The sequence below is a fragment of the Molossus molossus genome, unplaced genomic scaffold, assembly GCF_014108415.1.
Source record: "Molossus molossus isolate mMolMol1 unplaced genomic scaffold, mMolMol1.p scaffold_m16_p_5, whole genome shotgun sequence".
In the NCBI taxonomy this organism is placed as follows: Eukaryota; Metazoa; Chordata; class Mammalia; order Chiroptera; family Molossidae; genus Molossus; species Molossus molossus.
The window spans coordinates 78,345,940-78,362,939 of record NW_023425388.1 but is presented as its reverse complement, the minus strand read 5'-3'; the positions used below and the strand labels follow the sequence as shown (position 1 = coordinate 78,362,939).

Here is a 17,000-nt window from a genome sequence, read left to right as displayed (position 1 = left end):
AGATGGGGCATGTATTATAAAATATTATAGGGATTCAAAAGAGAAATACACCATATCTAGACAATCAGAAGAGGCTGCTTACTTCTCCTCAGTTGTTAGCACAGAAATATGCACATACTTAATAAACTACATTACTTGATGACTTTTTCTCTCAACAAATCTGGTGGATTGTTGAAAAGTTCCATTTATTCCAAGATCCAAGGAAACTGCAAAATCATTCATGAGATATTTATTAAAATAACACATTTAGGGAAAAAAATCAATACAATGTATACATCATTACCGAAAATTGAATACCATCATACAAAAACGGATTTTATTTTGGGAAAGCGATTCCTAATTTATGGCAAGTTTTACTTTCAGAAATAAGACCACAAAATAACACAATCTAATTCAATCTTAAAGGCTGGCATGCTGAGCAAGGAATGTTCTTATTCTTTGTAGAAGCTCCTTCTTTACACTGTCAGGTACCAGGGCTCTGCCTTTTGGTGTGATTTCAGCCACCAAGTCATCAACAGTAACGTGTTCTAGTCCTTTTTCTTTAATTACCTCTTTACAGTGTGCCTTCAATTGATCCTTCCAGCCACATTCGATTAATTTAGCTCTCAGCAACTCTTTGAGGCGTTCTCTTTCTCCAGTTTCTATCAACTTTTGGTTAATCGCTGCTCTCATCTGCGCATCTTTGTTCATCTTGCTAACCACACTCTTCGGCTGCCCAGACTTAGACCCCCTTCTTGAGGGTTTGAAAGGCTGGGAGTTTAGGAGAAGATCTCAACTGAATATTCATTAGCTTTATGCCGATGCACTAAAATGAGATTTATTCCCTTAAATTCATCCATCCTTGGGTGTGGTTGGCACAAATGGGCACTAATTGGATTTCTGCTATCTGTCTCCCTGAGTAGGGTGATTTAAGCTCTTTACCCTCTGGTTGGGGAGAAGTGTAAACCATTTCCTCTGAAGTGTCCTTGGTTAGGGAAGATAGGACTTTACTATTTACTAGATGGCTGTAAGCTGCTTGGCCATTTAACTATATACTATATCTGAGCTTCTACAGGATGTGTGATTATTCTCAATTAAACAGGTAAATATTTAACTTGTGAATAATCAAAAAATAGATGCAATCAAAAGCTTCAAGCTTAATAAGTATACATAAGTGGGTTTAAATTATGAGCATGGTACATAATTGAATATTTAACACTTAATACAACAGGAACATTTTTAAATTCAGAAATCTGACGGTTAATTAAATCTCCCTTCTGACTTACAAGGTATACCTTTTCTAATATTGGAACTGAAGCAGAATGAAGATATCATTGAGTCTAGTCCCTTTGTTTTCCTGAAAATCGCCGTGAAGCTCAGAAAGTGAGGTACATTTCCTTAGGATGACTAAACACAGAGCAGAACCAGAGCCTTCCACTGAGGAGCCCCTGCCGAGGAGTTCTCTCCACCACCTTGCACGCCAGACTCCAGGCTGCCAGGCTTGCGTTGGACAAGCCCTCCTAAGGCCACTCAGAGAGATGACTCCCTCCTCCGCAGAGATGAGATGGGCTCTTCATTGCCATAAATAACATAGATGCAAACAAATCCAGTAGGCTCAGATCTTTAAAAATGAGAAAAAAATCCTTCCTCCTACTTTTTTTTTTCCTTCTTAAATCATAACTCTGGCAGAAAATTACTGGGATCTACCAGTTCTGAGAGGGCGATGGGACTGCTCGGGTGGTGAGCTCATGGACTGACCTGGTGCCGCAGCCTTCTTCCAGAGCACTTCCCCAGGCTGAGCCAACGACAGTGGCACCTTGTGCGCAGCAGGGGTGATGAAGAGTTCAGGAACCAACTCCAACTCCTACTTTCCACCCCAAAATTACATGGCTCACAGTCCTTACAAACAGAAAATGTGCTGTTCCACAGGAATATCAAAGAAACAAAAGAAGTTTGGTGAAGCTTGTTTTAGCTTCGTGACATATAGAAAAGAAAAGTTTAAGGTTGTCTTGAAACATTTCTGTCTGTCTGTCTCCTCTTGCACCTCAAACTCAGTTTAGACTAGTCTGGCAGCATGAGCCACCTTCCAGCCTTCCCACCCTGTCCCCTCTGTCCTGAGGTCAGTCAGGATGCCAGCAAGAGACCCAGCTTCCAGCAGATTTCTGGCCTTTTCTCTTTTTTGAAAAAGCAATACTGACAGTTTTAAAGAAAATTCCAGCCCCGGCCAGTGAGGCTCAGTTGGTTGGGCATCATCCAGTGCACCGGAAGGTTGCTAGGTTGATTCCCAGCTGGGGATGTACAGGAGGCAGGTGACCAATGTTTAGCTCTCACATTGATGTTTCTCTCTCTTCCTCTTCCTTCCTCTCTGTCTAAACATCAATTTTAAAAATCTTAGAAAAAAGAAAATTCCATCACATAGAAACATAGAAAACTAGATAATACAGGATCAAGATGACCCTGGTTGAACTAAAAATAAAAGGAAATTTAGACAATAAATACAAGAGAAAAAGATGAGATCACCAGTGTGGACCAAAAAAGTGGTTCTACAGAAAGTAACCTCCCAGGGTAACCTGACCATAAATTCCTAACTGGGCAGGTCATGGTGGGTAGTCACGTCCTAGTCATATAACTTCTTTAGTAAAAGGTTTCTCTTTGCCTTAAGCAAGCCCTGTCCACTGTTTCTGTGTATCTAGATTGACCCACCTCTGAAACAAACAGCAACCATCCTCCAGGGAGCACATAACCTTGTTAACTATCCTGCAATCCAGTCCCAGCCTTGCTTTCTCTCACTTCCATGTAATCTTCCTGACTTTTCCCTCTTTAATTTCAAGTGTGTAAAAGAAACTGCAAAACTTATTCCCCAGAGCATTTGAGATCTTGCTTCCTGGCAATTGTCATCAGTTTGGTTCAAATAAACTCATAAAATTCTCCACAGGTCTGGATGTTTCTTAGGTTGACACACCAGTCACAGACTAATTTCTTTTCTTCTCTTTTATTTATTGATTTATTGATTGATTGATTTTTAATCCTCACCCAAGGACACTTTTGCATTTATCTTCAGATAGAGCGGGAAGGAGAGAGGGAGGAACAGAGAGAGAGAAACATCGATGTGAGAAAGACACATCGAGTGGCTGCCACCCACATGAACCCAACCAGGGTCGGGGACGAACTGCAACGAAGGTACATGCCCTTAGCGGGAACTGAAGCCGGGACTCTCTGGTCCACGGGCCGACGCTCTAACTGCTGAGCCAAACCGGCCAGGGCTTCTTTTCTTCTCTTTTTAAATTGCTCCATCTGGACAGCAAAATGCTGTGTTACTGAGTTCATTGATTTATAAAGAAATTCTTTTTATGACAACACCTACACCATAGATGTTTAGTGAACATTTATCAAATGCCTATGATGGGCCAGGTACTGAACTGTTTCTCATATCTATTTTCTCATTTAATTTAATCCTCTTGACCACTTCGTGAAGTACTATCATCCCTATCACAAAGATAAGACAGCAGGGATATAGACAATTTTAAGAAACTGATTGAAGCACCTCTCCCTGGCAATTTCAGGTTACTGCTCATGATGTCCTCTTTAAAAATCAGATGGATTGGTTTTTCTCAGGTTTGTGATAAAAAGGAGCGGGGGTGGGGGGATCTCCAGTCATACTGTTACCAGAAAGGGGACCTGGTCCTGAGCGGGTCTGCCTAGGGCCAGTCGGTAGCTGTAGCGTGTGGCTCTTGACTTCATGCAGAAAAAAACTTCACGGCACAAGTCCAGGTGAATTTCAGAGGATGCTTATTGAAGCCGGAACCGTGAAACAAGAAAGGGCCCAGAAAATGAGCCTAGGCGGGTCCTTAGTGATTGCAGCTGGTCCTGGTGTCGCCCCCCTGGTTTTACTGCTTTTCTGGACCTGGAGTTGAAATACAACTGAGGCTAGATGTTATTTCTAGGGACGTGACTTCTGTATCTGCTGTAAATTGCTCTGCCAGTTTGTTCAGCAGCCTGCCTCAGTTTCCCTGTTCCACTTGCCCTGGCTTCCTGGCCCGTTGCAATATCTAAATGATAAACCCTGCGCCTGAAATCAAAATTTTAAATTCATGGGCTTCTCACCAAATGCAGTCCACTCTAAATAGACTTTACGCCGGGCTTTTCCAAACAGCAGCTGAGCGATGTCATCCAAATTTTTCATGACTAAAAATGAGCCTATTTGTGTAGTGTGTATGAGAAGGTGAATAAATTGCAGGGTTTTTCCTTTCCCAATTTCTACTGTTGAAATAGGCAGATGAGTATGGCAACTCAGAGATTTAAAAAAAAATCACCCTTATGATGGATGTGACATAGATGTCTAGCAGCCACTGTCCTCCTAATACCCAACCTCAGGATGGAATTGATACTCCACACTTCAGCCCTGCGTAGTGAGGAGGGGAGAAGGGAGGGAGAGCCATCTTCCCTTGTTCAGCTGGTGGCACAGAGGATGAATGAAGAGCTCCCTCCGCAGGCAGGCAAATCCTAAAGACAAAGGAAAGGAGGAAGGAGAGAAGTTATGCCTGCCCAGTTCCTTATCCCCAAACTCAGCATTAAGCAAAGACACTCTTCTCCCCTGGGGAGGTGGAGAGAGGGCAGGAGTGACATGCTAAATTGTGTTCCTTGTTCTGACACCTGGGAGTCTGAGAAGGGAGGGATGACCTCCATCTACAACACACAGAGATACACTCTATGATCCTGGACTGTAATATAGTCCGTTCTCTTCACTGTGGACATGTTGGGCGTCAGGCACTTCAGAACCTGATCATTTTATTCCTAACAGTCAGTTGGGAATAAGTGAAATGGCAAAGTCCTGCTGTGTCGAGGTTTTAAAAAGGGGAACCATCATAGTTACATGTTACATGTGTAAAATAGACAAATATATGTAAAAATCTGAAACTATAAAGACAGGAAAAAGCCAATGCCCACCGTGAGTCAGGATTAAATAGCCCATGGTTAATTTACATCTCAGAAGAAAGGAAAGTCGCCAGGTGACTCACTGCCCTGCAGCAATGACTCAGCAGGTGGAGAGCCCACTTGTGTTCAGGCCGGAGGAGAAGGAAGGAGGCAGGAAAGGGGTGGGGGTGAGTATGAAACGGGGTCAGCGTTTGATGTTAACATCTTTTAAAATGATAATGATAATGAAAGAGGAGAGGGAAAAGTCAAAATTAAAAATGACTTTGTTGTCCTACAAAGCCTTTCCTTCTTTCATTCACCATCTGGGAAATTAGACACAGGGTTCGGGTAAAAGTCAATTAGGGTATGTGGCAGAACAGCCACAATCAGTCAAAACTACAGGAACTGCCAAGAAGTAAGACCCCTCCCACCACCAGCACCAGATTTATGGCTTAAAACCAGCAGAGGCCATCTCAATACAACATGGTGACTAATTTCACCCAGCCTCACACACGAATTGTAATATGTTAACATGCTAAATAACTGTTCCACGATTGAAAACAAAAAGCCCATATAATGTCACAAAAAGGCCCATACAGCTCCTCTGAGAAATCTCCATTTCTTTCTGGGGAAGATCGTAAATATTTCTCCCTATTATTGAATACCCTACCCCCTGATTAAATGAGCCTCGATAAAGAAAGAAATTTCCACTTACGTGGGGCTGCTCTGTCTGTGCAGTAGCCCAGTCTCTGTTTTACTGCTTCACTAACAAACTCACTTTCACTTTAAACTCCATGCTGGCTTGTGTGAATTCTTTCCTGCACAGTGGGTTGCAGATTCTCAGTCCCCAGCCCCCTGGGACACCTGCAACAAAAGCTCCAAGCTGGAGAAGCTTCAGTAGACATGGCTGCCTCTCTCTCCACTGCTGTGGGGTTGAGGCCAGCAGTTCAGTCTCAGGTTTGCAACCACCTCTGCAAGTTCTAGTCCTCAGGGCTATCAGAATTTCATGATAAAATATTAGGGGTATCATTTTTGCTGTTTCTTAGTTCCTTAGCGATAAAGTTAAGACACTTAATTTGGCAGCTTTGACCTCCCAGTAACTCTTGTAAAATGTTTGCCATGCCCCCAACTGATCACCAGAGAGCTAGAAGGGCCACCAATGTTTATTTCATTCACTTTGCGTCAGAGGCCCAGGTGGAACTCCAGCCCTGGGTTGATGCCATTTCTCTTGGTTCAAGTTTCACTAGAAATGAGGCACAAGACACTACATTAGTATTTACTGAAAGCCTAGTGGTATACAGCAGGCAACATGCTAGAGATAGTGAAGAACAAACCAAATAGGGACCTTGATTTCATGGTGCAAACGGCCTAGGAGACCCTCCTGACTTCCATCTACCCACTCTCACTCATTCATAAAGGTTTCCATTGCAACCAACTCCAAACCTCTGCATTCTGCAGCCTCTCCATCCGGTGATCCTGAAATCATCAACTGCCTCAACTCTCAACTGTTCACGTGTTCTAAGTTCCCAAACAAAGCCACCTAAAGACTCCAGGTCCCTTAGTAACAAAATACCCACAAACAGATACTGAAGCCTGAACCTCCCTTTTTTTTCTGTCAGGAATTTTAACCTGGGGTATAATTTATAGAGTCCATAAATGACTTCGGGGCAGGGGACTGGAGGTCAGGTCTGTTGTCACCTAAAATTCTATGCAGAACTATGTGCTGTTTCTTCAGGATGAATGCAGAGCTTTCTTTGGATTCTCGAAGGAATATTGGAGCCAGAAAGTTAAGATATTCTGTTTTACTAGGTTTTAAGCAATTATGCCACTTTTTAATTATTGTAATGAGCCTGGCATCCATTTTTTAGCTCTAATTTCTAGCAACAAAGAATAGGATTTCCAGGAATGTTCTTTCTTTTGTTTTTAAGGGCCATTAAAAAATTTAAATGTGAAGTTCAATGGAGGTTATGGTAAAGCTTTTTACCTATTTTAGTATGTAAATTATCCAAGGACTTAAGCCAGCCTGCCCTCATTTGACATCATGGAGGAGAAACTTGGGCACCTAAATAGAATGAGTGGTAATTAATTCTCACAACTTACAGTGAGAATCATAACCATTAGTGCCAAAACCTGAAGCTGAAAATTATTGGAATACATGTCTAACAGAAGTGCCTTGTCATTCTTCATTTCTGTCATTTGATACTTACATTACATTAAGTCCATCAGAAAAAGACCTCAAATTTCCAGAAAGAGAAAATTTTTAAAAACCTTATTCTCAATCTCATAGTTAAACATTCTTAAGTACCTGTAATACTCTAGTTGGTATTTGGCACACCAGAAACAGCTGCAGGGAAAGTTTTCAATCAATATTTAAAACAGTGAAGAAATACTTTTACCCTTAGATCACTATTGTAAAGCCCAGGTAGAAAAGAAGAAAGGGGGGAGGGGGACAAATCTTCGGTTTTTAGATTGCCTTTTGGGAATTTTCTATTCTGTGAGTACCAGAGGGTATAAAGAAGAAGAATAGCCCTGGCCGGTTTGACTCAGCGGTTGGAGTGTCGGACTGCGGTCCAGAGAGACCTGGGTTCGGTTCCCGTACCTCGGTTGCAGTTTGTCCCCGGCCCTGGCTGGTCATGTAGGTGGCAGCCACACGATGTGTCCCTTTCACATCCATGTTTCTCTCTCTCTCTCTCTTCCTCTCTCTCCCTCCTGCTCTATCTGAACAAAAAAATGGAAAAATGTCCTTGGGTGAGGATAAAAAAAAAGAAGAAGAATATATTTGGAAAGTTAAATAAAATCTTTGTAATTCAAACCATACAGGAGAAAGGATCCATGTTGTCTTAAAGAGAGAGAGAAAATAATCCTAAAATCAAAGTCCTAAAGGAAAAACACTGTAGAAACAATGTATAATAATAATAGTTTATAGGTTACATAAATTTAAAAATTAGATGTTTGTTAACACTACGACACTCCTTCGATATCAGCACGTGGCATTATTGCTGTTCTCACTGAACAGATGAAATAAAGTGGGAAGTAGTACGCCCAGGATGGAAAGCAGACTAATAACAAAAGTAAAGACAGAGACCTCGGACAAATACACACTTACTTCACATAAAACGCCATGATAACAGACGTCTTCCACGGTGAGCACCGCTAAGAAAACGCATGCAATCCTTCACATTATAATCTTTAAACTTTAACTAAGAAAGAAGATATCGGTCCCTGGATTCTGTAGTCCAAAGTCCTATAAAGCATCATTACAACTGAAAACCCAAACACTAAAACAGTTTTTCTTGAAATTAAGGATACGGTAACATACAAACAAACCCAAAATAAGACAACACAGCAACCTACACAGTATTTATCATTAAAAAAGGGAAAACTGACATTCTTGAATTTTTACACTTTATTATTTTTGGATTTGTTTAAATTTTGAATCCCCATCTTCTACATGACCACTATGTGTTCCATATCTTTTATTTTCGGCATTCCATAAATGAAGTTCAGTGCATTCAGGAATGAGACAGCAAGTTAATCCAAGGCTGCACCAATGACATAATTATTTCTAAAAAGATCTGCTAAGTGATATAAATTCAGTGAAACAGAGGTGTTTAAACAGAATAACTCACTGAATTTATTCACCAGTTCCCGCAAAGGAAGGAGGTGAATGGTTAAGCAAAAACACTTCTCTTTCGCTTTCTTTCTTTTTCCGGCCATTTATTTTTATGGCCACATCAACTGTGCACATCAGGACTTATAAAGCACTGTAAAAAGGGTGTCAATCATAATCTACAGGGAACAGAGGTTTAACAGTCATATTGAAGAAGGGAAACCAAGAGGTGAAGTTGAGAATTACTGAAGCCGAGCAACTTTATATAATATATTACCAGCAAGGGCCAAGCGTAACAGAAAGAACTGGAGGAAGATGACAGGAGGAGAGATTACATAAAATACTAATGTGCCCCCACGGTTCTGGAACTAAATGGTGAAGGCTATGTCTAAATATGCTAGAGAGTTCTTTGTAAATTTGGAGTTCAGAGTATAAAATGACATGAATAGAGAGATAAGTGCTTGAGTACCCAAGATGATGAAAAATGCATTCGCAGGCATTCCCGCAGGGACTTGGAGACTACACTGATTGCCTGTTGTTCCCTAGAGGTCTTAAAGGCTCAATATGCAGCACAGGAGAAGTGTGCTGGGTACCTTAGTCATGTCTATGATCAGTGCCATTAACACCAGCCCTGTTACCATCATTACTGAGCTCTCTCCCTCTCATCATGCCTTAGATGTTTGCAGGTTCGTAAATTACCCCCATCTACCTAATCTCAATTTACTTCTCTTGCCATTTAATACTCCAGGCCTTTGGGGAAGCAATTATTAAATCCCTATCCCAAAATGCTAAACCTTCCCTCAGGAACTGAGAAAAGTTATCATAGATTCTGTTTATGAAGAAAGCAGTGTGTTCCCTATTCACCCATAGAAATAAGATCAGGAGAGACCCAATGTATATCTTAATAATCATCCACAAGTGCATTCATTCATTCATTTATTGAATAAAGATATAGTGAGCACCAACTGTATGTTAGACAATGGAGATACAGATTTGAAAGCAAGTCTCTCCCCTCAAGGAGCTCACAACCTAAAGGGGAGATCAGCACAATAACAATTACATACAACAATACTGTCACTGTGGCATGTCAGTCACTGCTAGGTAGGGACACAGACCTCTTGGAAGCTCTAGGAAGTCCACATGGAGGATCATGGAGAACAGACAGGACAAGCAAAGTATTGCCTGGATGTCTCCTAGAGGACGAGTAGAAATGTGCCTGGTTGATGAACACATAGAGGCCATTGCAGAAAGAGACCACACAATTTTAGTTATTGTGGTCAAGTAAATGGTAGAGGAAAGAAAATGATCATTCCATCAGGATTGGCCAGGGATTCATATGATATTAAAATGTCATGAGCACTTATTGCCACCAGAGAGTGAAATTTGGCCCTCTCACCCCAAGTGTCTCTCTAGCGAGGTTGCCTTATCGATGCCACTGGGCTCCATCATCTCCTTCAGCAAACATGGTATCACTGCCTGACTCTTCCTGCCTTATAAACACTACATCTTTGCTTTACTCTCTGTCCCCTGACCCAGTGCAACAGCTCTGATATGAATCTCGTTCTTTTCTATCCCTCGGGGCTAGAAAGAAAGAAAAGCAGAAGAGAGGGCTCCACTTTGGGGTCCTTCATAACTACTGGGCTTGTGTAAGGCCAGATTTAGCCTCTCTGATGAACACATTCTTACCCCCGTGGGTCAGCTACCCCCTGATCAAATTTGAAAGACCTTCTTGGTACCTGTTCCCTCAATAGTTTATCTCACTCTGCACATGACAGGTGATGTTCAGGTGGGAAGGCTCAGGTTCTTATAAACCTGGACCCTAAGTTTTGTGGGAAATATAAAAGACCTTCAAAATTATTTCATGTTCACAACCACTAAGGGTACATGAGAAACGTGGAGAATATAGATGTAACATAAAGGTTACAAATAATGTCCAATTGCTGGCAGGGGAGCTGTAACTCTACCCATTCTCTCCAACTCAAGAGAAAAAACATATTAAAAAGGATGTAAATTTCATCCATAAAGGGTAAAAAGCGTAGGTTTTAAATAATAAGCTTGACTCTACCGTAATTAATTTATAGTTAACTTACTCAAAAGCACTAGCATTTCAAGTATTGATAATACTATCGGTTATTGCAGCCATCTCTCCAATGGTTATTCCATGCCATTGCTGGTTGTACTAACTGTACTAGGACACTCAATATCGGTTTGTCCAACCCTGTTTGCTACATTCTTGAATTCTTCCAATCCAAATGCTTTATCTGCAGGTAGGTATATGGGACGGTGAGCACTGCTTGCTTTATGCCATGGTCATATAGATGGTGGAGTGGCCTCTTTACTGAGAGAAAATGAAAGGCAGAGTAATAGACTGAGAGAGAGAGAGAGAAACTAGAGCTTAAAGCTCTTAACCATGTCCTACTTTCACTTGAAAGAAGAGTGAGGAGAAGAAAGTAATCAGAGAAAAGGAGGAAAGGGGTTTATAAATACTGAACACTTTAATCCTCAACCACTCTATGAAACAGGTGCTATTATTGTCCAATTGTATAGGCTTGTGAAAGGTTAGTGACTCAACTAAGAGCACAGGATTAGTAAACAGGACCTCCGTGAACTCTGAACTTTCTGGCTCCAAATACCATTCCTGTAAAAGCATGTCTCCTGGAGAACATTTTTCCTCTGTAAGAACTCACCATTAGGTTCCAGTCTTCGATGTTATTTTATTTCTAAATTTCTCCATATATCTGGCAGAAACCCAAAAGGTAGGAGTCAGCTCATTTCTCGTTTTTCATTCACTTTTTTAAAATTAAATTTATTGGCGAGACATTGATTAATAGGATCATATAGGTTTCAAGTGTACATTTCTATGATACAAAATCTGTACTGTGTACCCACCACCCAAAGTCAAACCATCACTCACTTTTTGACTGCTCTAACAACTTCACCCAAATCAATAGGATTACATCCTCCCATGATAGGTTTCCACTGTTTAACAAGCCCCAGTCTGACGCTCCTTTCCTTAACATTCATAAATAAGTAATTAGAAACTCAGACAGGTTTATGTTTGTATCAAACCTACTAGATTAATTTGTTAAAAAATAATAATCAGTAGACATGAATAACTTTAGCTGAAAATTTTGAAGTCTATTGTTCTTTATTATACAGTTGTTATACTACTATTACAATAAGGCAAGAATAGCTTCAATAGCTGTGATAAATAAAATAACCAACCAAACCTTTAGTTTTTTCATATTGTTTAAACAAATACAATTTTAATCAAAATGCCTTATATAACTATATAGTGTGATTTTTCCGAAAAAAAAAAAAAAAAAAAATGAAATGCCAGTCTCTTTCTGAGTTGACAAACAGGTATTTTTATCATGATTGTGTGGCAGTAGAGCTAAAATACAAGGACTCTGGAGCCAGAACGTAAGGATTTGAAATTTGATTCTGCTCATTTTTCTTAGCAGAAAGAATAATTACTTGATTTCTCTGAACGTCAGTTAAATAAGCTAATATTTAGAACAGTGTCTGGTATGTACCCAGTAAGTCTTAACTGATATCACCCACAGGGAGTATTTGCTACAAGCAATCCCTCTAATTTAATTGAAAATTCTTGGAAAGTGGGAGTACCTAATCTACAAATTGCCTCCAAATGTAATGAAATTTTAATACTAAATTTAACAATTAATGAAGATGATATAATGGTACACTTTGGAGATATTTAATTAAACATTTATTGTTTCAATCTTACAGCTTTCTTTTAGTATTCCGAGCTCATTTTTTTTCTTTCTGCCCTCAAACATTCCCGTTGGCCCTTGAGAACGTCGCAGCCCCTGAGCACTGTCTGCAGCGGTGGAGAGAATGGCCAGGCCACCCCGCACTCCCCTTGCTGGCCCCGCGTGCTCTTCCTCCACTCATCTGCCTCCTGGAGAACGTCTTTCCTCAGCATGAGTTTGAAAAGGTTTCCAAAGTGAGAAAAGATTTCCAGAACTTTTGGTAACGTTTCTAAACAGGATTCATAGATAGGACAGTAAAACAAAATCCCAGATATCATTAAGTAGCCAAAATTCTTTTTATTTTCATCCTCACCGGAGGACATTTTTCCATATTTTGTTCAGAGAGAGTGGGAGGGGGGGAGAGAGAGAGAGAGAAACATCGATGTGAAAGGGACACATCGAGTGGCTGCCACCCACACGACCCAACCAGGGCCGGGGACAAACTGCAACCGAAGTACATGCCCTTAGCGGGAACCGAACCTGGGTCTCTCTGGACCGCAGACCAATGCTCTAACCGCTGAACAAAACTGGCTAGGGCAAGAAGACAAAATTCTTAAATTACTTTGGCTTAAATTCAGAGTTTGTACCAAAACCTAGTTCAAAGAAGGTCCTGCGCCCTGGCTGATTTGGCTCAACGGTTAGAGAGTCGGCCTGTGGACCAGAGAGTCCCAGGTTCAGTTCCCACTAAGGGCACGTACCTCGATTGCAGTTTGTCCCCAGCCCTGGTTGGGGTCGTATGTGTGTCAACCACTCAATGTGTCTCTTTCACGTCGATGTTTCTCTCTCTCTCTCTCTTCTTCCCTTTCTCCCTCCTGCTCTATCTGAAGATAAATGCAAAAAAAAAAAAAAGCTGGCCCTGCAATTAAGCATAAATAGGAGAAAGAATGACTTAGTAGAGGGTTGGGATTGGCACTGATCCTACAAGAAATATCCTTTTTCATAAAGTGAAACTACACCTTGAGAGACAGTGTTCTCATGTGATTTTAATTCCAAAATATTCAGTCTTATGTACCCAAAGGAAGAAAAATGTGAACTTTTACCTCTATATATAAAATGAACAAAATGAATACTATTTCCAAGGGAATGAGTTTCAAATACTGTTATTTTTAAAACACTATAAGAAGAAACATGATAAATGTATAATATTATTTTAAACGTTTAAGGCAGTAGTTCTCAAGGTGATGAGCAAAATATTTCAAAATGACATTTGGGCATGATCTGACTGTTTCACCATCTTGGCATTTGCATTTTGCCAATTGCATTGCAAAAGCAAGGGTGGGGTAAAGCAGCACAAACCAAGGCAATGGCACTAAACTGTACCAACAGAGAGGGGGAAAATGAATGCAAGGAGAAGCCAGTTTAGCTCTAGAATGTCCTTGATGAAGCAGGAAAAATGTTAATTTTATTAAATCTCAACCCTTCAGTATATTTCTTAGTATTATGTGTGATGTAGTGGGAAGTACACTTACAGCACTTCGGCTGCTACCAGAGTATCGTGGTCGTCTCCAGGAAAAGTGCTCGTCTGAGTTACAAACTCAACTGGCTGCTCTTTTCATGGGACATCTTTTTTTTCTTCTTAAATCAATGTTTAGAGAGAGAGGAAAGGAGAAAGAGAAAAATAGAGAGAAAAAAAACATCAATTTGTTGTACCACTTATTTATGCATTCATTGCTTGATCTTATTTATTTATTTTTTTTATCCTCACCGGAGGACATTTTTCCATTTTTTGTTCAGGTAGAGTGGGAGGGAGAGAGAGGAACAGAGAGAGAGAGAGAGAAACATCGATGCGAAAGGAACACATCGAGTGGCTGCCACCCACACAACCGACCAGGGCCGGGGACAAACTGCAACCAAGGTACGTGCCCTTAGCGGGAACCGAACCCAGGTCTCTCAGGACCGCAGGCCGATGCTCCAACCGCTGAGCCAAACCGGCCAGGGTCATTGCTTGATCTTATATGTGCCCTATCTGGAGATCGAGCCTTGATGAATCGGGACAACAGTCTAACCAACTAAGCTACCTGGCCAGGACCATGGAACATCATTTTTACATGAAAGAAAAACTGGCAGCAAAATATGATATTCATATTTGGGTATTTGGCAAGCATTTTTGAAAAAAAAAAAACAATGGATGTAGGCACCCTGTCACTTTAATGAAAGCAACCTAAAAGTTTAATTTCAAGCTAAAATTAGAATTTTGAAAAATTGTACTTGCTACTATGAGCTTGGCCTCTTCCCAGTACTCAAAGACTGTTTTCTTCATATACTTCAGCCAGAATAACATTTCACAATACCTATAGTCCACAAGAAGAATCCAGGTGTCTTCTACTAATCCAGGTATTTAAATCATCTGCAAATATGTAAACAATGTCACTCTTATTATTTTCTTCTTTTGGAAAATATAATTATTTTATGTTAACATGAAATGGTTTTAATATTTTTTACTTTAATAAATTAATATGCTAAGACTTCCTTAGCTTTAATTTCTAATATGGAATATTAATTGATATAACCCATATAAACGAAAGTTCTCTGGTCCTCAATTTCTATGAAGGAAAAACAGTTCTGTGACCAAAATTTTTGAGAATTACTGGCCTAAGCTTAAATGTATCTGAAGCCAGAAGCCATTGTGACGTCAGCATCAGGTCAATAATCACCATATGAAGGACTCCATGTAGCTGACCATTATTCACAAGAGCTCTCCAATTACACTGCCCTGGAAGAAGCTACCAACTAGAGTGCCTACTATTGCCCTTGATGTTCTCCATAGGGCATTCTAGAATGTTATCAGCAAAGATATCCATCAAATAGTAAGAGAAAGACTATTTAATTATAACATTGTTTCTTTCTTTGATTTTCGTCAGGTCTCCCAACGTCTTGCCTCATTGTAAAAGATGTACAAACTTCAAACCAAAAGGGTAAAAGCTGCTGCTGGGAAGATGTGGACTTCAAATATCTTCAAGATGAGACAATCCCTTAATAATGTTTACCATCATTGTAAGAACCAGCTCCCAGATTCAACTAGAAATCCAATTATAACTTCCTATGGTTGTGATCAAAGTGACATTAGTACTGATGAAGAAACGAATGTTATAGGAATGCTCCAAGATATTAAAACTGCTCAAACTGACCTCCTCAGGAAAATGACTGAAATTGTCAGTGCAGTATCAAAAATCCAGAGAAAAAGTAACTTGTATCAGAAGCAGATGGAGGTACTAGCAGCCAGAATGGATGTTAATGAAGATAAACAATGCACAATGACTACAGACATCTTCTCTATGAAAGAAGACATTGATGCTTTAAAGAAGAAGATAAAAGAACTGGAAAACCAAAATTCTTGCTCCAGCATACATTGTTCAGAAGTTCTGGAAGGAGAAAGGGGTAAAGAGGTGATGGAACTGCTTCACAAACTCATACAACTACAAACTTTGAAGAAAACATTGGCCTCTGCAGACTCTGAAATCTCTTCAGCTGAATCAGAGAAAGCGCCCAGTTATTTTGATCCCACCAATCATATTGAGGAAAAAACAATTTCTCCCAAAATTAAAATTCTGAAGCAAAGTAACCATCAAAATGCATTAAGAAGCTTTAAAAAGGCAAAGTCAAATATCTATATTTACCCAGACTTTAGTACATGGATCAAGCTAACTTTCGTCCATGGAGGAAAGTGGTGATTTTTTCTCAGTGTGACCAAGTTAGAAGAATTCATTCAGTGGCTTCTATCTAGGCCAACCATCCCTCCTGAAGAACCACAACTCATGACCCAGAGATAATGTCCATTCACTGGGCCTATTGTGAACTTGGCCACAATCTGTCTCTCTGTTTTCAACTACATTCACTGTCTTTTTGGTTTTTCAAAGGAGGAAGTAACTCGACTAAAGAGTTACATTCTGCCTCGCTTGGCACAAAATAAATGTAACCTCGTGGCTCCAAGCAGTCACACAGCTTTGTGGTTGCTACGAACTCCTTGGTAGTTTGCGCACTGTGGGCCCACGAAGTTTCTATACATCAACAGTCAGTTAAGGCATGTCATCTCATTGGACAACTGTGGTGCATTTTCTATCAGTGTTCTTGTTTTCTCATAGGCAAAATTCATGAGGACTCATCCAGTGCCCATTTCATTAATAATTGGAAGCAAACATAAAGGGATCGAATGAATGAGAAACACATTTGGTAGCCCCAAGTCAGTTTTCCATCCACTCTTGTCTTAGTGGCCTTTGTAGAAAAGATTTGTGATACCAGAGGCAGACTCTCCTGACAAATAGCATAGAGTGGAAAAGATTCCCAAGGTCAAGGCTGTTAATATTAGAAGCCACAGAACTGAAGGGCACTGAAAGAACAAGTTAAGCCAGAAAAAAATATTCATTCCAAAAATGGGATTTCCCTGTGCTTGCTTCAGCAGCACATATACAAAAATGGGACTTTTCTTTCAATGTTAGCTTCATCGCCATCAAATAATTAGAAAAGGGGAAAGGCTGACTATGGCATGGGTATTTTTTACATTTTCATGAAAAGAGCCAAATACCATGTCATGTAGGTTTGCTACAGAGGAATGCGGATAAATCTAAGGAGAAATTGTGATCCAAGTTAAATTTCACCATAGATTCTTTTTTTTTTTTTTAATCCTCACCTAAAGATATATTTTCCATTTATTCTCAGATAGAGTGGGAGAGAGGGAGAAAGGTGAGGGGGGAGAAACATCAATGTGAGAGGGACCCATTGACTGG

The 17,000-nt window shown here is 40.2% G+C and overlaps 2 protein-coding genes across 2 annotated transcripts; one reads left to right on the top strand and one right to left on the bottom strand.

Moving 5' to 3' along the window:
* Window positions 1-363: 363 nt before the first annotated feature.
* Window positions 364-721, bottom strand: LOC118617440 (transcription and mRNA export factor ENY2-like). The gene has a single exon (XM_036243371.1). It carries the CDS (start codon window positions 688-690, stop codon window positions 400-402), a length of 291 nt encoding a protein of 96 aa, XP_036099264.1. The 5' UTR covers window positions 691-721; the 3' UTR covers window positions 364-399.
* A 14,446-nt stretch (window positions 722-15,167) lies between these two features.
* On the top strand, window positions 15,168-16,247 carry CCDC54 (coiled-coil domain containing 54). The gene is given in 1 exon segment (XM_036242518.1): window positions 15,168-16,247. A coding segment is annotated over 1 exon segment (1,080 nt).
* The last annotated feature ends 753 nt before the right edge of the window (window positions 16,248-17,000 follow it).

Excerpts from the sequence above, each read along its gene's own strand:
- LOC118617440 (XM_036243371.1), bottom strand. The coding sequence starts at position 690 with ATGAACAAAGATGCGCAGATGAGAGCAGCGATTAACCAAAAGTTGATA.